Genomic DNA, 21,307 nt, shown 5'->3' with positions numbered 1-21,307 from the left:
ATATAAGGATTACAACTTACAAACTACAGAATTGTAATAGTATGGAAAAACAAAATTGCCTGTTTACATTATAGTTATAAGAACCCCTACTTCAAGGTATTGTTATATTTACAACATGTGGATAAAATACTGTGCTTTTCAGAGTTTCAAGAAATAGTAAGGGAAATCTTGTAAAAATGCACACCACATTGACGAAAACTAGGGTCATATATGAAATTATCTATATCGTCTAATATCTGTACAGCCACTACTAGAGAACATTTCATGTTGGAAACATGACTAACCAGCTATCTATCGAAATGAAGGAGTAATGGCAGACTTTGATTGCCACAAATTCATCTACACACCTGATGAACATGTAGCATATCACAACACCAATGAATTCAAATGTTGCTTGAATGCCTACATCATTTGGATACTTTCAGTGAATGTTTCATTTTTGCTATAAACCTGCAAGAGTGAACACAATTTTCTATGCTACAAGTGTGACTATACTGCAACCAAGGTGCATGAGTGTTTGTTTAAATTTTATGTAACATGTGATATTGTATTGGCTGACTACCATGCAAAGCTCCATGGGATAGGAAAAGTGCATGTATTTCAAGTGATTAGGTGTTTAACATTCTACAAAACTATGGGACATGAGAAAAGTGGGTGCAAGAAAATGATGGTAGAATTGTGTGATGTTTTTGCAGCAGAGTTTTGACAGTTTCAACTGAAATGCAATATTTAAAAAAAAACATAATGTAATTGGATAGCTAAAAAATTAGTCACCAAGCACTGGCATGAGACTCTTTTGGAGCCAGTGGCTTCTCCTTCTGGCATAAGGACTGAAAGAGAAGGAAAAGAGGTAAAGGAAAAGGACTGGTGAGGTTTAAGAAATAGGGAGAGTTCGGAAAAGTCATCCAGAACCTTGGGTCAAGGGAGACTCATCAGACGGGATGATAAGGAAAGACATTGTTGGGAACTGCACTGGACAATATTTGAAAACTTCAGGTAATAAGAGCAGAAAACTGAGTACATTGTTTTTGGCAGAGGAAGGAGGAGGAGGAGGAGGAGGAGGGGTGGGGGTGGCGGTGGGGGGGAAGGGGGGAATCAACAGGTCAGATAATGAAAGACTCAAATAACTAAAAGGGAGTTAAGAAACGAGCAGCTACTGTGAAGAAATGCTGAGACCAAAGGACTTAGTATAAATTAAGGCCAGGTGGGTGGCAAAAACCAAAGACATGTTGTAACACCAGTTTCCTCCTGTGGAGTTTTGAGAAACTGGTGTCTGGGGGAAGAATCAAGATGGCATGTGTGGTGAAACAGGCACTGACGTCCCAACTGTCATGTTGTAGAGCATGCTCTGCAGCAGGACATTGTGTACTGCCATACACATCCTCTGCCTATGCCCATTCATCCTAACTGATAACTTTGTGATAGTCATGCCAATGTAAAAGTCTGAAAAGTGTTTACATAGCTAGTATATAACATGGGTCATATCACAAGTGGCTCTTCTCCATTTGATAATATATGTTTTGCTAGTTACAGTGCTGGTATAGGTGGGGGGTAGGAGAGTGCATGCAGCAAGTCTTACTGTGGGGATGGTCACATGGGTAGAAACCATAGGGTAGGGAAATGGGTGCAGAAGGAGAAAAGAGTCTGACAAGGATATCGTAGAGACTTGGGGGGCAACGAAAAGCTATTCTAGTTGGACCAGGATAATACTGAGTGACAAGAGGTGTACTCCTAAGCTTTATTTAGGAAGTATCAGCAGTACCAGATCTGGGTGTGATGGTGTGAAAATCTGCCTTTGAACTAGGCAGGTGGGGTAATCGTATCCAGTGAAGGCTGAGGCGAGAATGATATTGCTTTAAAGAGTCTGCATCCAAACAAATATGTCTTCCTTGAATGCCAAGACTGTACGGGAGGCGACATTTGACATGGAAATTATGGAAACTGTCAAAATTTAAGTACTGGTGTTTGTTAGTAGGTTTACTGCAAACAGAAGTCTGCTATCAAAACTGCTTTTTGAAATCTGCTTATCCCTGGCAGTTACTCCCAAAGACCTAATAATGAAAGTTCATGTTTCTGGATGCAATCCTACTCTATGCCAGTCCCTTTTGTAGTTTAAAATACCGCAATCTCTTGCATGTACCTGGCTAATCTGTGACCTGTATGCCTCATCTGCCAACTTCCGCTCCAGCATACTCTTCTCCTTCTTCTACATCCTGCAGTAATCTACCCCTCATGTTTCCTTGAATGGTATTGTCTACCAAGCCAACTTCTAACTGCAACAATATGCCAGCCTTCACCTCAAAAAGCTATTCCACCTTCTCCTAAACTATCTCAACAGTGGTGTTTCACTTTCTGTCCCTCTGTGGCTCCCTAAACAGCCACAACATAGAAACTGAGCTTGGACAAGCTTCTTAAATCCCCCAGTCTTCAGCTCTGTCACCCACAGCAGTGATAGCTCATTATCACAAGAACCTGTCACAACAGTACAGTGTTCTCCACCTCTCATCTAAGGCCCTCTCCCCTCCTGAAATATCTGTATTACACAAACATCTCACTTTCAGCTCTAAACCTGCATTTAATCATGCTTTTTTGATGAAGGACCTACTTTCCTTAACACATAATTTCAACTGCAAAAATCACTTTGAAACCCAATCCCAAAATCTTTCCAACAACAAAACTGACATTGAACCTTGACTTACACAGTTCCCACCATGAAGATCAACTTAATCCAACCCACTACCTTAAAGTCATTGCTTACAAGTCTTCCCAACATTGTTCCACAACCATTTCTCAGGACCCTATGACAAGACCCTAACCTATGCTCTGCAGAACTCCAGGCTCTTCATTCCCTAAAAACTGATTACTCCATAATTATCCTCCCAGCAGATAAGGGCTCTACCACTGTGATACTTGACCAATTGGAGTATGTAAGTGAAGGTCTATGCCAGCTGTCTGACACCTCTACATACAGCATCTGCCATGAAGATCCCATCCATGTGACACAAACTAACCTGCAGCCCCTCCTTAAAACCTCGAGCCCCTCACAAGGACTAATACCTCAACCCATAGAACTTCTTTCTCCATGAAAACCAGGCACCTCAATATTTTACCTTCTTCCTAAGATCCACAAATCCAATTACGCTGGCAGTCCCATTGTTTCTGGCTTCAGAGCACCCACTGAATGAATATCTGCCTTTATTGATTAACACCTGCAACATCTAGCGCAAAGAATTCCCCCCTATATTAAAGACACCAACCATTTCCTGGATCATCTGGAATCCGTGTCTGTCCCACTCCCACCACACACCTTGCTTCTCACCATTGATGCCACCTCCCTCTATACCAGCATCCACCCATCTACATCGTTGATCTGCTGCTGAACATTTCCTCAGTCAGTGCCTACCTGATTCCATACCTATAATGTCCTTCCTGCTCATCTTGGTCAACTTTGCACTTACCAACAACTATTTTACCTTTGAAGGCCAGACATACAGACAGACCAGGGGCATGACCATGGAACCAGGATGGCGCTTTGCAATGCCAACCTTCTCATGCATCACTTGGAGGGGGCTTTCCTGGGATCCAAAACTTTCAGCTTCTGGTTTGGTTTAGATACATTGATGACATCTTTGCCTTATGAGCTCACGGGGAGCTGTCATTTTAAAATTTTTGGAGTGTCTAAATACTTTTATCTAGTTAAATTTCATATGATCCTATTCTGAATGCCATGCCACTTTCATGATGTTGACCTCATCCTCAATGATGGTCAGCTAGACAATTCTGTTCACACTAAACAAACTAACAAATATCAAGTACTTATATTTTGACAGTTTCCATCCTTTCCATGTCAAATGTTGCCTCCCATACTGCCTTGGCATTTGAGGCAAACATATATCTTCAGATGCAGACTCTTTATAGTAATACACCATCATTCTGACCTCGAACTTCACTGGATGTAATTACTCCACCAGCTTAGTTCAAAAGCAGATTTCCTAGGACATCACATTCAATCCTGGCACTGCTGATACTTTCAAGAAAAAACTTAGGAGTATATCTCTTCTCACTCAGTATTATCCTGATCTTGAACATATTAATCAGTTACTTGGACAAGGCTATGACTTCCTAAAATCATGACCTGAAATGAGGTCCATTCTGTCCAACATTTTGTCCACCAAACCCCAAGTAGCTTTTGTCATCTTTCCAATCTCTGCAGTATGCTTGTAAGACCCTTTGTTCCTTCTGCACCCATTTCCCTACCCTTTGCCTGCTACCCGTGTGATTGTCCCCACTGTAAGACTTGCCTGTGCACCCTCCCACCACCTGTATCAGTCCTGTAAATGGCCCTGCCAAAGGGAGAGCCACCAGTGTAACAACCCATGTCATAATAGCTGTTATATAAACACTGTTCAATGTTTTTCACTGGCATGACTACCACCAAGTTATCTGTTAGGATGAATGAGCAGAGGCAGAGGGTTCAACTGGGAACATGTAATATCCTGCTGCAGAGTATGCTCTACAACATTCGTCATGACCTCAGTGCCTGTTTTGCCACACATGCTGTCTAGAGTCTTCCCCCGAACACCAGTTTCTCAGAACTCCCCAGATGGGAATTGGCATTACATGTTCTTGGTTCTTGCCACCCATTTGGTCTTAATTTATGTTAAATTCTTTGGTCTCAGAATTTCTTAACAATAACTCTTCATTTCTTCACACCCTTTTAGTTTTCTGTATCTTTTATTTTCTATCCCCACCCCCCACCTCTGCCACAAACAATGCTCTCAGCTTTCTGCACTAATTAATTCATGCACATTGTTTTGGCACTAAACCTATCTTGTGTATTACACTATCTTCCACTTTTAAGTTCTCAGGTTTTCAAATCTCATCCAGTGCAGTCCCCAACAATCGGTCTTTCCTTCTCATCCCATTCGGGAAGTCTCCCCTGAACCAGGCAACTTTTCTGTACTCTCCCTATTTCCTAAACCTCACTACTCCTCTTCTTTCACCCCTCTTCCTTCTCCTTCAACCCTATGGCCAGAAGGAGCCACTGACTCCGAAAACTTGCAAATTTAAATGCCTTTGTATGTTTGTTCTCCTGTTGCCACCTGATGAGTAGATTTTTATCTAGCTATTTAAATTAATATATTTTAAGGCATTTTATCATAATAATTGAGATGTCAATAGATTTATTTAAAGCAGAGAAAAAGTAAGATTATAACAATAGATTTCCTTTTATGGGCTGTTTCCAAAGAAGGGGAAAAAATTCATTCAGCAGAAATAGCCATGGTGATAATGTTTTAGTTTTTTATGTTTGCGCGGTGTTCATTTAACTGGAAACATGAAAGATAAACAGTGCATTTCATAGTATGTTCCATTCTTATGATAAGAATCACAAGGGATTAATAAGAAGTATCACTTGATAAATAGTAAGCTTTTTCTTTCTTTTTTATTTTTTTCGTTTTTAGGGCCAGCACTATAATATATGTCTGATAATGACATGATTATTAGAATATATGCACCAAATAGCTGCTTATAATAATTAATCTTTATTTAAGACAGACTGTTTTGGCCTTTATGGCCATTGTCAAGTACATCTAGATTTTCTTTCACAAGGACAGTACCTTTGGCATATCCATAAAATTCTTTTTGTCTACTCTGTTTACTGGTTCTAACAAAATATGGCAGAACATGAAGAAAGTTGAACGATAAGCTGTGTCACTTTAATATATATATTTTTTTAGTGAACATGAGCATATGAGAAAACAAATTAAATTCAAGTGAATGTATAAGAAAGAGGTATTATGTCTCATGAAAATGTTTGTTACTAATAATCCAAGTACTTTTCTTCAAAGAGGAATCAAATAAATTAAATTTTTATATCAATCAGTGGTACGAGAAAACACTTACAGAAGTTATGGAAATATGCAAGCTTTTGGAGTCAGTGACTCCTCCTCCTGGCAGAAAGATTGAAGGGAAAAGAAGAGGGATGAAGTAAAGGGCTTGTGAAGTTCAGGCCATGGCAAGATTTACACAGACGTTGCCCATAACCCCAGGTCAGGGTAGACTTAGTGAACAAGATGAGAAGGAGAGACTGATTGTTGGGGATTGCATCAGATGAGGTATGAAAACCTGAGAGCTTAAAGGTGAAACATATCGTACAAGGCTGGTACAGGTAGTGGTATGAGGAACCATGGGGCAAATCTTACAGCAAGGATAGTCACATTTTTATGAGCAATAGGGGAGGGAAATGGGTGCAGAAGAATTATGGCATTTGACTAGGATATTGTAGAGAATGGGGGATGATGAAAAGCTATTCTAGGTGTGACAGGCAAAATGTCAGACAGAATGGACCTTATTTCAGGGCAAGATTTTAGAAAGTCATAGCCTTGTCAAAGTACCTGATTAATACTTTTGAGGCCAGGATAGTCCTCAGTGACAAGAGGCATACTCCGAAGGTGGTTTTAGGAGTGATCAGCAGTACCAGGATTGGATGTGGTAGCTCGGGAAATTTGCTTTTGATCTAGATTGGTGAGGTAATTACCTACAGTGAAGGTTGAGGTGGGAATAGTGGTGTACTGTTATAAAGACTGTGCATTTGAACATATATGTTTGCCTAAAATGCCAAGGCTATATGTCAGGGAACATTTGGTGTGGAAAGGATGGGAACTGTAAAAATGCAAGTACTGTTGTTTGTTTGTAGACTTAACATGAACAGAAGCATGTAGCTGATCCTCAGTGAAGATGAGATAACATGAAAGAGAGTGGCATGGGGTTCAGTATAAGACCATGTGAAATTTAACTGGATGAATGCATATAGACACTCCAAAAATTTTAACAGGTCAGCCTCATCATGAGTCCATATGGCAAATATGTCATCAGTGTATCTAAACCAAACCAGGGGCTGAAGGATTATGTATCCCAGGAAAGCTTCTCTAAGCTTCTCACGAAAAAGTTGGCATAGGAAGGAGCCATCTTTCTTCGCATGGCTGTGCCCCTGACCTATTTGTACACCTCCCTTTAAAGGTAAAATAATTTTTCATAAGTATAAGGTAAGCAGGAAGGACATCATAGGCTTGGAATCAGATGGGTGCTGGTTGAGGTAATGTTCAGCAACAGACAGATCTTGTACATGGGATTTGATGGTATGGATGGGAGTGGCATCAAATGGTGATGGGAAATGGTGTGTGATGGGAGTGGGACAGGTACAGATTTCAGACAATCTATGAAATGGTTGGTGTTGTTAATATACAAGTAGAGTCTTTGTACTAATGATTGCTAGTGTTGATCAAGCAAGACAGTTATATGTTCAGTTGTGGTTTGAAGTCAGTAATTATCAGTGATTGGGTTTGTGATGTTTATTCACCTGAAAGCTTAGCAACATTTTGTTTATGTGTCTATCAATGCTTCAACTATGTGGTCAGCATTATCTGTACTCCTTCCATTATTTACATTTAACAATGGGCTTTCAATACTTGAAAAGTCAATAATTTTTTAAAAGGTTTTTCATTTTATGATGTGGAAATTAGTGTGACATTAGTGTTTCAATCTGCTTACTCTTCTGCACAAAGTTATATGTTGATGACAGTATCACTCTCAACACTTCATTAGTTGATTACAAATGTAGTAATTAACACAACTATTGCAAAGTACTACTACCCTTTCACCAAAAAATATGGGATAATGGAACACATTGTCTTGTGTGTTTGTTCCAGTAGCACAGAATAGTTCACATCCAGATATTGGGTTCTTGTTCAAATCATTACCTACTCTGTCCCATCAAAACAACCTAGGTGCTAGTAAAAAAGCATTAAGAAACACTCTTTAAAACCAACCAAAATAGGCAGTTGGCATATTAGAAAATAAAATCAAGGAAAGAGCAAGAAGTAGTCAGTCTGATAACAGTAAAAAATTTGTGTGTTGTCTAATCTTTACCAAGAGAAGTCATCATATAACTGGAAGATAATGCTACAGTATCACTTCAGAGGAAATAACCATATGTGCAAGATTATTTATCTTTTTTTCTCCCCTCAATAAGCCTAAAGAATTGTATTTCTTGGTAGTTACAAAGCTGTGCTATTGCAATTTGTTAACTGTTACTATGTGTCATAATGAATCTTTCACTCTGCTGCAGAATGTACATGCTCTAACTTAATACTGATCAAGTATGTGGCACAAATATGAGTAACAGGGAATATTGAATGTATACAAAGCCCTGCATAAATGTTCACAGGGTTTTTTTTTTTTGTTTATGGGAGAATGTCCCAAAAATACGGAAAAACCTCAACTGGCAGAAACCTGAAGATAGAGGTCAATGATCCCACTAAAACCTACTTACAAAGTTTTGAGAAAAATAAATAACCAAAAAATCTAGAAATACACCACATCCCCCTATATATTGATCCTGCAGGGACTGTGTAGACAAGATCAGACCAACTGTAAGATGCACAGAGGCTTTTAAGCACTCTTTCTTCCTGTACTCAAACACAAGAATGGAATGTAGTACAGTGGGAACTCATTCTGCTACACACTTCACTGTGCTTTGTATAGCATGGATGTAGATGTATACTAAACCAAGCTATTCAGATATGTGATAACTCTGTCAACAATAACATTACCTAATCAAGGCAATATTCTGAGTTTGTGACCAGATCTGACACCTGGTTTTATCAGCCAGGAAGTTTGACTTACTATGACCTCCTACAGAACATTTTTAATCGCCATATATACCATGTATGTAATAAGATATAGGCTACATTGTATGTGCACCAAACAACCAATAAAAATAAGATTGTAAAAAGTTAGCAATCTTTTAAGATCAGTACATTTCATTTCATTGCTTAGCATGAGATTATCAGCACACTTTGTGTTCTTTTCATCAAGTCTAATATAGTACAACTTATTAAATTAAACATAAAAGTTCTTGGCTTTGTTTTCCAGAATTCTGTGGCCTATGCTTTTCTAATAATTTTCAGAACAGTTACTTACGCATAAATGGCAAGGAGGAACTTTCGCTGGTGCGTGCGTACACGTCCTGGGTTGACTCGTTTTACTAGCCTCGTATGCTTGTAAATGAGCCACGTTTCTCTCAGCACATTTGCTGCTGCATTTTTCAGCTGCAAAAGTAAAATATGACAATAATAACTGAACAGTTTCCACCTAATATTCAATACAGATAAGAGCACAATAAACACATAACCCTTTGAAAGTCTCTATGACTCCTCCCCCCCCCCCCCCCCCCCATCCTCCATGTCACTTGTCACAGAGCGTGGTGCTGTCCTGTCAGTGACTTTTGTCTCCATTATATACATCTGCTAATACTTCTATTACCTTACATGGTGACAAAAAATTAGGAGATCACTTTTAATGGGTAAATAATACAAAAGCTTATCAATCATCATCATGGTGTGAAACTGTGAGAGAGATGAAATATGGGCAAAGGTAGTAAATAGGTAAGGTCACAACAGTATGACAATAGACTTTTAATAGGTTTTGTTGGATGTCACAACCAGGTTCAGTTACAGGAGTGAGATAAAAATGACCCTTATCTTTAACGGGTTCTCACTCACTTTCCAGGTACAAAAAAGGTCACACAAAAAGTAACTACAAAAAAATTGTTTATAAAAAACATAAGGTGTAGTTTGTTTGCAATCACTTTAACAAATAACTCTAATGCTAGCGGTGACTGATAACCCATAGTTGCAAAGTCTAGCAGCAAGACACATCTTCATCTATATGGCTCTGAAAGAATGTTAAACTTCAAAGAATGTCCACTTCATAGCACTCATAAAAGAGCCTAGTGGATGTCAATCAAGACTATATGGGGATGTCTAGATGCTAAATGCTTACACACATTGCCCTTAATTAAGAGAGTAATTAAAAGCAGCAATATAAGAGGATTTTGTTGCTATTTCATCTGTGGTGAGCTACAAATTAATAAAAAAAATCCATGTATGACTTCAAACTGTAGGACAGTAACAGCCATTTCTTAACTGATGTTAGGTATAAAAATTACTTTTGTATATAAACAACATTTTGTGTTTCTTGCTTTATTTGGTTTGTCCTTCAAAAATCAATAATTTGATATTCATAAATGGCATAGGGATCAGCTCAGCAAGTGAAATTATGGGAAAGCTATTTAGTTGTCTACAGTCACATCAATAAGACTGAAAGCTTCTTTGAAGTAGGTTCACAGCAGATGAGAGCAGCAGAACTGGTCCTCCAAAGAATAGGGGATTGGGCTATAAACTGATTACCCATACCCGGAGAAAGTCTCATTATGAAAGCTCAATGGAATACAGCCAGACCGACCCCAAGGAAAAAGTAACAAGGAACATGACATTTAGATCATGGAATGTATGGACATTACATAGAATTCGAGCCCTTGGAAGCTTGATTGGACTAGTGAAAACACACATGGTGGACATTGTGGCCTTGCAAGAGATAAGATGGACTGGACAGAGTACTGTCCAGAACCAGCAGTGTGCTATGTACTACATTGGCCACAATAGTGAACACACATTTTGGTGAGGTTTATAGTCAATCAAAGCACTGAACAACTACTGATAGGATTTAAAGTAATAAGTCCAAGGATGTATTGTATGCAAATAAAGGGGAAATTCTTTAACTACAGTCTCTTAAATGCACATACCCCTACTGTGGAGAAGACAGCAGAAGAGAAGGAGACTGTTTATGAGGAACTGGAGCAAGCTTATCAACAGTGTCCAATAAATTATATAAAAATGGTGGTAGGAGATATGAATACTAAGGTGAGGCAGAAATGGGTCTTCTCCCCCACCACTGGTAAATACAGCCTCCATAAAGAGGGTACTAACAATTGACTCCACCTCATAAATTTTGCAGCAGCACTTAACATGGCAATTTGTAGCACATGGTTTCAGCACAATAATACACACACAATTGTCATCAGACAAAAATACTAAAAACCAAACTGATCATATATTAATAGATTCCAGGCATGGATCTGATGTGAGGTGCTAATAAAGGCTCTGATCATTACCTCCTCATAGTAAAAATTAGAGGGAGAATTTCAAAAGCACATAAAGTTAAAGGAGAAAGACAAAATAAGTATATCATCTCAAAACTTAAGGACCAGTGGAAGGATGAACACCCTGCTATTAATTTAGAAAATAAATTCACAGGAATCCTGCAGAACTATACTTATAACATAAATGAACAGTGGAATAAAATCAGAAATGAAATACAGGCTGCTGCAGAGGAAGTGACTGGTATGGGACAATAGACCAGAAGGAATTAATGGTATGATGAGCATGAGGAGCCAAAAAACACAAAGAACGAAGCGTGTAAAGAGATGCAGTCCAGAAAAACAAGAATGATAGGGGATGACTATGGAGAAAAGAGCTGTGTAGGTAAGTGGATTCTGAAAGGAAATAAGATAAACTTTTTTGAAAGATAGTTGTGAGACACTGAATCACTGAATAATGCTAATGGAAGCATGAAATTTCCCAGAAAGGTCAATGGCCTTACAAAAGAATTTAAAAAAAAACTATAAAATTCAGAGGAAAAAATGGTGAACAAGTAGCATCACAGAAGAAGGAGTGTTACATCTTTGGGCAGAGTACTTCAAGGAATAATTATACTCAGAGAATGCCAAAGCATGGGAACTAACCGGAAACCAACACGTGAAAGAGGAGGACAATGGGATGCTCTCGATGCAAGACACTTGGATAACAATAAAGAAACTAGCCAACAATGTCACCTGGCAATGACAACCTGTCAGCTGAACTTATTAAGTGCGGTGGAGAACATCTAGTTAGATGCATGTATGCCATTATCTCAGATATATGGACACAAAAGGTCAACCCAGATGTTTGGAATATTGGCATAATATGTGATATACATAAGAAAGGGGGCATCGTGGAGTTACATTACTGAACAGCACATATAAAATATTCTCCTCCCTGCTTTGTCCTCTTGTAAACCTTTTGCAGAAAAAGCAATTGAGAGATATCAGGCAGGCTTTAGATCTGGTAACTCAACTATTGATCAAATATCCACACTGTGGCAGATACTGGAAAAAGCAAGGGAATACATTATACAAACACATTATATATTAAACTTCCTGGCAGATTAAAACTGTGTGCCGGACTGAGACTCGAACTCGGGACCTTCGCCTTTCGCGGGCAAGTGCTCTACCAAGAATTATATATTTGTTATATATTTGTTGCTTTTAAAGCAGCATATGATACCATAAAAAGAAGTAAGTTTATTGAAGCCATGAAGAACTGACATATCATGAAATTTAATACATGTCACAAGTTGAAGCTAACTGTGGACTGAGGCAAGAGGATGTACTCTGATGTATGCTTTTTAACACTGCGCTGGAGAAGGTAATAAGAATAGCTCAAACACACAATATAAAATAGAATGGTGCTGGTTCTGGTGTAGACAATATTATTTTGAACTTCACAGATTATATAAAGACCTTGAAATCATAAAGTTCATTAAAATAAACCACCTGTAATGGGTCACAAATGATTTTCACGTGGAACTTGAGAACCTAACAAAAATAGCCCTACTGAAAAAGCCAGTGGGACAAAGAAGCGGGAAAAGACCAAGACTTCGATACTTGGATGGCATACAAGAAGATTTAAAAGTTTTTAGTGTCAGAGGACGGAGGCGCAAGACGTTAGACAGAGATGAATGGAATTATGTCCTAGACCAGGCTAAGGACCAACAAGAACTGCAGAGCCAAAAACAATAACTTTCATTTTCAAGGACAGAAAAGTCAAACAGAAAAGAACTAATAAAATTGTTCATAAAAAACATAAGGTGCAGCTGTTTGCAATAACTTTAGGAAATCATTGTAATGCTAGCTGTTATTGATAACCCTTAGTTGCAATGTTAGCAACATGACACATCTTCATCTATGTGGCTTTGTAAGAATGTTAAACTTCAAAGAATGTCCACTGCATATCTCTCATACAACAGTCTAGTGGACTTGAACCAAGATTGTCTGGAGGTGTCCAGATGCCGAATGTCTATACACACAGCCCTGGAATAAGTGAGAAATTAAAAGAAGCAGTATGAGAGGATTTTGTTGCTATTACATCTGTGGAGAGCTACAAAATCATAAAAAATGTCCATGTATGACTTCAAATTGTAGGGACAGTAACAACTACTTCTTAAATGTTATATATAAAAATTATGGAAAGAAAGTTGTATCATACATGATATGTTGTACATAAAGGATATTTTATGCCCCTTGCTTTATTTGGTTTCTCCTTCGAAGATCTATAAGTTGAGCATTGTAAACAGCATAGGAATGAGCTCAGCACATGAAATTATAGAAAAGCTATTTAGCTGTCTATAGTCACATCAACAAGACAAAGCTTTTTTGAGCTAGAGAACAAGTTCGTATGTGCCCATACACACATGTAGAGCTATATTGTGTTGGCTGAGTACACTGTGCTGGGTTGCAGTTTTCTGTGGTTTGAATGGGGTCGGTGTTGTGTTGGATGGACTGGGCAAGGGGAGAAAGGAGGCAGGGAGTGGGAGCAGGGGTTGGTGAGGGTGGCTGATGCCTAGGAGCGAGACGGCATGTGTGTGGAATGGGAATGCAACATGGGCACAGGTACCGACATGGGCAAGTTTGTGCAGCACTCAACAATGATAATGTGGAGTACTGGAATGGAAGGGGGATGACACAACAGAGAAAGGAGTGCAGTGTGAGTGAATATGGGGTCTGAGGCAGAGTAGAGGCATGTGAGGGGCAGGGGGAAGGGGCTAGCAAATATTGATGCCAGGAGCATTACAGGAACAGAAGATGAGTTTTAAATCCAAGTACCCTCTATGTACTTCAGAGAAGCTGGTTTTAGGGATGGAAGCAGCCCCTTCAGTCACTGGCTGGTCAACTCTGCTCTTGGCCACAGCTTGCAGTAGCCTTTCACTCAGTTGAACAGCTGACAGATGATCATGTCCACATAAAATGCTCTGCAGAAATAAAAGCAGAGCTGACATGACTGTTTCCAAAGATGGCTTTGCCTCTGATGCAACAGGATAATCCTATTGTGGGACTTGAGTAGGGTGTGCTGCGAGGTGGGTGCATTGGACAGGTCTTGGACTGGGTCTTTGATAGGGATTCATGTAGATCGTTGACCCTAGTCAAGCTGCAGGGGAGAGAGAGGAGAGAGAGAGAGAGAGAGAGAGAGAGAGAGAGAGAGAGAGAGATTGTTTGTTTGTTTTTAGCTACATTTGAAAGTTTTGTCTGTAATCAAAGAATGTTAATGTAGAAAATTGTGCTTAATCATTTCATGTAAAATGATACCAAAATATTTCATGAAACGAAGATATATCAAAAGAGATAAGTGATAAAATATACAAAGAAAAAGTATCAAGTGATAGCTGAATGAAAATAGATTTTTGGAAAATAATTAGATCTGAATTCCTACTACACTGGAAATGAATAAAACTTTCTTCTTTCAACCATCTTGCATTTTTTTTAAAGCCACTGACTAATTAAAAGAATGGAGTAACAATGATAAGAAATGGAACTGTTACTAAATGATGACTTCTAAGTTCAACAAACACTTTCAGACACTTGTCAACAGTAGCTTTTAACTTTGGATTCACACTTACCCTTTTTGTCAGTTGCGTGTCCATCATAAAATTATGGACATGCTTTTCTGCCCTAGTTAATTCCAGTTTCCTGGACACCACTGCCACAAGAAGCGCAGTGCAGCCTGCTCCCTAGAACAAAGTTAATTGTGTAACTACAACAAATCTTTCCTCCACAGAAGCTGTAATTTGTTTGGATGATAATGACAAACTCCAACAAAAATAAATGCAACATTTTCCGTAGTGGTATGAACATAAAAATATATGATGAAAAGTAACTGTACAGTCTATTAATCACTTTTGTCCCATATTCTGTATTAGTTTACTGATACAGAGTTATGTGGCTAAATAGCATCTGACATTTTGCTCAAACAACACTCACAAAAATAGGGAACAACTAAAATGTGATTCATAAGAAAAGTAGTACTAAGCAGTAACCAAAATTATAATAAGAAAATGTTGTGAACCTGTAGCAGCTGTTTCTTAATCTATGTGTTTAGGCTTCTGTGAAATAAAATAAAAGCTATGAAAGAAAGGCTAATATGTGGCTGACTTGCAGCACTTCATTTCAGGCTACAGAAGTGCTTAGCACTTTCACCACCCCAAACTGGCATTAGTGGAGGGAGGAAATATGAATCACAATGAAAAGTCACAAGCAACACAAGATATAAAGGAGTCAAAACTGCAGTGATATGAAACTAATAGATTTCTATCAAAAGTAACAATACGAGAGAAGGAAAGTTGCTACTCACCATATAGCGGAGATGCTGAGCCGCGATAGGCACAATAAAGAGATTCACACAATCATAGCTTTAGGCCATTAATGCCTTTGTCAGCAGTAGATACATGCACACACACACACACTCACGCAAGCCCAACTTGCACACACATCTGCAGTCTCAGAGAGCTGAAACTACACTGCCAAGCTCTCTGAGACTGCAGACGTGTGTGCAAGTTGTGCTTGCGTGAGTGTGTGTGTGCGTGTGTGTATGTGTGTCTACTGCTGACAAAGGCCTTAATGGCTGAAAGCTATGATTGTGTGAATCTTTTTATCGTGGCTATCGCGGCTCAGTATCTCCGCTATATGGTGAGTAGCAGCTTTCCTTCTCTTGTATTGTTACATTCCGTCCTGGATTTTCCATTGTTAGATTTCTATCAAAAGGAGCTTTTAATTTCAAAAATTATGAACTTTTGATGGAAATAAGAGATCCAAAATTTTGATTAATACTAGCAAATTTTAGATAGTAAAAGGTCAAAGACAAGATATAAATATGCAGTAAATGGAATAAACAGTATATGTAAGATAAAACTGGCAGATAAAGAAAGAAAAGAATGAAATCAAAGTGTGTAATATGTGTGAGAAATATATAATTGGAAGGGGGAGATGGGGGAGGCATGTGAGAAAAGAATGCAGTGGATGATAAAGAAGAGACAGCAATTTATACACAGATTTCCCAGAAATTTTGTGGCAATTTTCCAGGAGAGATGGGTCACATCATAAAAACTGAGAATTGCACAGCAATCCATGGCTACAAACATTGTCTAATGCTTCTAGGTGGTGCTCTATGTGAGTGTATTGGAGGGGGTTGCTGCTATGTGGTGCTGTACATGAGAGCCAACATATGAGGAGCATGTAACAATATATGAACAGTGAGCTTGCAGACATGTACTTCATGTATGGAATAGCTGTGTACAATGGATGAACTGCTGAATGCATTTATTGAGAACACTTCCAGGCAGACATCAGCTACATCACAGTTTCTTTGTGTGTCTGCATCAAAATTTGTATTAGTATGTGTCTTTAAGAAGTGGCAGGGTTATTGAGGGCAGGCCACAATCAGGGCATGGAGTCGTTATGGAAGAAAGTGTGTTGGATTCCATAGAGGCTAATCCAAGCACCGGCAAATGTACCGTTGCCTCAACTTGAGTCTGTTTCATTGCAGTGTCCAGCATGTTTTGAGCACTTAGTCCTTACACACCTTTCATTGCACCCAAGGGACCACCTGCTCATGTGAGTTTCACACAGTGGTTTCTGCAACAAAGTGGCCAAGAAGCACATTTCTTAGCTTATGTGTTGTTAACCGATGTGGCTACATACACTAGGGATGACATATTCAATAGCTAAAATGAGCATTTGTGGGCACCGGAAATCTGCCACAGTGTTTGGCGCCATGTGGCACAACAATGCTTCTCAGTGTGAGTTTGGTCAGCGACTGCTTAGTTGGGCTGTACCTTTTACCATCTTGCTTGACCGCTGTGGGTTATCAGCTTTCTGGAACGAGTTCTTCCCAGCTTGCTTGGAGATGTTCCAGCAAATACGAGACATAGCTTGTGGTTCCAACATGATGGGGTGCCTGCTCATTTTGGTTTGGCTTTTCATGAACAGGTTATTCCTGCATTGATTGGGTGTGGTGGTCTGGTTCCCTTGTCCCTATGCTCACTGGATTTATTGAGCCTTGATTTCTTTCTGTTGGGAGCCATGAAATACCTTATGTATCACAATCCTGTGGAGCCTGAAATGCATCTCGTCACAAGTATCATTTGCACAGCAGCTAAAACCAAAGAAACTCCTGGTGTGTTTGAGTTGTCAGGCAGCCAACGCTCTATCGGTGTCAGGCATGTGTGTCATCTGATAGCGCAAACTTTGAGCATCTGTTATAACATTAGAGCTGTATTCATGTTGTATGCCATGTGTACTAATTATACTCAATAAACGAATCACTCTCTTGTTTCCTTTCTGATCTTTGACTTCTGTTACAACTTACTCCTGGTATTTGCAGCCTTTTCTCAATCCTTACGATGTGATCCACCTCCCTTACAAGTCTGTGGCAACATTTCTGGGACCCTTGTATAAGGATTATGTAGGCCAATTATGGGCTGAAAACATACTTTGTTTCTCTAGACCTTGAAGATGCCACTATAGAAAAAGATATTAATTTCTTTGGTAGCAGAATGACTGCATAGGTCTTTACAATTGGGTTTCACAATTTGTTCAGAAGATGATGGTGGATATTGCTCACATACACTACTTGCCTATGATCGTTAGTCTCACTGACAGATTGGTAGAAGCCATATCAATATTGGCTGCTGAACAGAACTTATCTACAAAAGAGCATATAATATGCATTTAGAGTGCCCATACAATAGTTTTTGTAAGGTGTGGGGAGCGGGAGGGGGGGGGGGGGGGGGGCAGGCTGCTGGTTGTGAGGCCTAAGGGTATGGAGTATTTTTAATATTTTTGAAGATAAATGGTAACTTGTAAGTAGCAATAAAAAAAAAATAAAAAAGTTCCAATTCTGCTCCTGTTAAAAACCTGCGCAATACTGACTTAAAATAAAAACATCTGACTACACTTTATTTTTTTTCCCTTCCCTCAAAGCTATGGGGGAGGGGGGCAGCTCCCCTCCTACCCCTTGCCCCAAGTACATGTGCACTTGATATGAATCCTCATTTTATCATAACATATTACAGGGTTTGTGGCTTAAATAGATGATGAAATTTTTGTAGGGTGGGTACTCACATTGGTGTCAGCAGGTGCACAAAAGTCACCGAGCCTGAAAGTTATCTTACAGAGTTAGATGAATAAAAGAAACCTAGTTTCAGTTATTTGGCGGTATTTTAGGAATAGTGGGTCGAATCTGATCATTTGAATTAATACTCACAGTACAGAATAGAAGCTGATTAAGAAGCCATGTTATAAGGGGAATATTTAATCAGTGTTTGAGTATTACATTAATGAAGTTGCAGTCATCAATTGTAGCTTGAAAGATGTCTGAATATCTGCAGAATGTAAAATGATTTGAGATTTGCAGTGACACTGATGAATTGTTTCTTTTATCGATCTGTTATAAAATACTTGGCTGCAAGGAAGTAAACTGAAGTAGAGAAGTTATCCACCTGGAGTAGGAGGTGGTGGGAGGATGTATGGGGCAGGTCTTGCATCTAGGTCTATTACAGGAATATGAGTCATGAGGAAAGGCATTGGGAGAAGGAATTGTGTAGGGATAGATGATGATATTGTGAGGATTAAGTGGGCAATGGAATACCACTAAGGGAGGAGTGGGAAGGATAGTGGGTAGGACATTCCTTATTTCAGGGCATGATGAGAGAATGGTGGAGAATGTGATTCAGTTGCTCCAGTCATGGGTGGTACTGAGTCATGAGGAGAATGCTCCTCTGTGGCCACACGGTGGGACTTTGGGAGGTGATGGGTGACTGGAGAGATAAGGCAATGGGTGACTGGAGGGATAAGGCACAGGATATCTGCTTTTTTACAAGGTTTGGAGGGTAATTATGGTCTGTAGAGGACTCAGTGAGACCCTCGGTGTGTTTTGAGAGGGACTGCTCGTCAATACAGATGTGATGGCCATGGATGGCTAGGTTGTATGGAAGGTAAGGAAAGGCTGGTAGCTGTCAAAGTGGAGGTAGGTTTGATATGGATAGAGGTACTGATGTAGCCATCTTTAAGGTGGGGGTTGTGAGGTAATGGGCGAGTTGTGGTGCCCTGGAAATATTCTAAGTTTGGAGTTGGCATGGCCAGGAGGGGGCCTCTCGGCAGGCCGCAGCCCGGCAGAAACAACGTGGTGCCAAACGTTAGCTGAGCATGAGGGGTAGGCCCAGTGTGTGGTCCAGCCGCATGGCTGGGAATTCCATGGTGATGCTGTGTCGATGAAGGAAACATGCCAAGAGTGCCAAAGATGGTGGACTTTGTGAAACCATCATGGCAGGCATTTCACAGTTCATATAAAAATTAACAGTAGCCAGATGAATCATGATACCTCAAAAAGAAACATACATTACCATTATTTGCGTGATGATTCTGATGGCAAAACCAGATTTTCAATATCTTTATTAGTTTAAAATTTAGTATCTGACTGTAAGTTACACAAGTAACACCCAGCAACAAATTTCCAAAATCTAAACGGTCCATCTGATTTTGTCGTTCGATGTGCATTTAGAAAGCTATTAGTGTAAACCTAAATTCGTATAAGTTACAGGCTGAATACTACATGAGTTGTTGGTGGTCAAAGTGGCCGATTACTATCGATTGCATCGGACCATAAGTGACATGCAAAAACGGTAGCATCATGCTTATAAATATCTGTTTTCATCTATGTCTTTGTCTATATCCAATATATACTACACATGAAGAAATTGGTTAAATATTTACTGTGTTTTAGAAAGCACAGAGACATTAGGCTACTGGCATACCTTCAGTTCTATTCCTTGCAAGTTATTTAAATGCAAATCCAGCATTTCGCAAGTGTTTCAAAACGTTTGTGAGTGTGTGTTGGCTTGGAGATATGATGGCAGTGCTATCACCAATCACAGCGCACGTTACTAAGGGAGGCGACTACTGAAGTGAATGGAGAGGCAGTTCTGAGCAGTGTGGTGCAAGAGACAGTCCAGGAAAGACTTGGAGAGTGTGGAGCAGTTTGCACGTGATCACGGGAGGTATAAATTCTTTTGAGTGCCGACTTGTGAACGTGTGAGATTTCTGTGGTTTCTACAGTGAAGACGTAATATGCATTTAGAAGTGAATATCTCATGAGGTATGTTGTTGTTCATGACTAATTATGAGCAGTAGGAATCTATTGTTTCCATACTCATGATTTAAAGTCATTAATATAGTACCTGCAGATTTTATTTAATTGCAATCTTTCATTTATAAATGTCTATATTACATTCAAAATTTGCAATTGCCGAGTGATAGGAACCTTTGACCATTTGATTCATATGTATATTCATATTGTGTACTGTAGACTCAGCAGTATTTGGCTTGTAAAGCAGCAACTACATATCCCAGCCCCTAGACAACAAAACCAGCCAAAACTTTTAATATTTCAACTCTGAGTCTGAGGGCACGTAGTTGAGGGCCACCACTACACCACCTCACATCCTTTCATTATTATTTTGAAAGCCTGCAATTGGGAGCTCGTCCAGGATTTGTGCCCTGCAAAGTGGTAATTCCTTTGCTCTCTGTTATTCAGTGTACTATGTGAAGCGTAAAAACCTTTGCAAAACCAGTAGAGATTTCTGTAGAGTGAACCTCTCACAAAACACGGTGTGAGATCGGCTTTTTTCCGCAAGTAGAATTGTGAAGATAGTGAAACTACACAGTAATTTTCGCAATTAACACATGCTATCGGTAGAGGTCCTAATCTATCACGTTAAAGGCAGTTTGTGTGAGGGCGCAGAGTCTAAATAAGTTGAGTACAGGGAACAGTAGTGGTTAGATGATTGGAACACACAGTAACGGGCGGCAGCTACAACTACACCATTTATCTAGTGGTGGACACAGATCAACAGCTGTACGCCAGCAGCTTCTTTGAGTACTCCAGGGCAGTCTTCAATGTCAATTTCCACTACAACCGACGGCATCACCGTGGCAGAGGCAACCATTTCAGATCAGATAAATACATGAGCAAATAATGAAATAGTGTTTAACTCTGAAGTTCAAGCTCCATTTATAGATCTCGCGAATATAAAACAGTCACCTAGTATGTGTAATTCTGAAAACGGAAGTGAGCCGGTTAGTCCAAAATCAGAGCATGAAACTGTAACTAGTAGGAATTCAGGCAAGGGGGAATGAATGTGGCGGAGATATGATATCTCAGCAAATGCAAATGATCCAGGGATTGGGAAATAATATGAATACAATGGCAAGTAATATCAGTACAATTCAAACAGTTACAGACACAATTTGGACTGATAT

At 39.4% G+C, this 21,307-nt stretch overlaps 1 protein-coding gene across 1 annotated transcript in view; it reads right to left on the bottom strand.

Annotated features, from left to right (window-relative positions):
• The window catches only part of LOC124709053 (small conductance calcium-activated potassium channel protein), a 256,373-nt gene that overhangs the window by 28,115 nt on the left and 206,951 nt on the right, over positions 1-21,307 (bottom strand). Inside the window, exons 5-6 of the mRNA XM_047240699.1 lie at positions 14,614-14,724; positions 8,983-9,110 (exon numbers count right to left, since the gene is read on the bottom strand). Coding sequence (XP_047096655.1) covers positions 8,983-9,110; positions 14,614-14,724 — 239 coding nt within the window. The remainder of the gene's footprint in view (positions 1-8,982; positions 9,111-14,613; positions 14,725-21,307) is intronic.

This window comes from Schistocerca piceifrons, chromosome 7 (assembly GCF_021461385.2).
Source record: "Schistocerca piceifrons isolate TAMUIC-IGC-003096 chromosome 7, iqSchPice1.1, whole genome shotgun sequence".
Lineage (NCBI taxonomy): Eukaryota > Metazoa > Arthropoda > Insecta > Orthoptera > Acrididae > Schistocerca > Schistocerca piceifrons.
The sequence above is the reverse complement of the archived record's forward strand: the minus strand, read 5'-3'. Positions and strand labels throughout refer to the sequence as shown.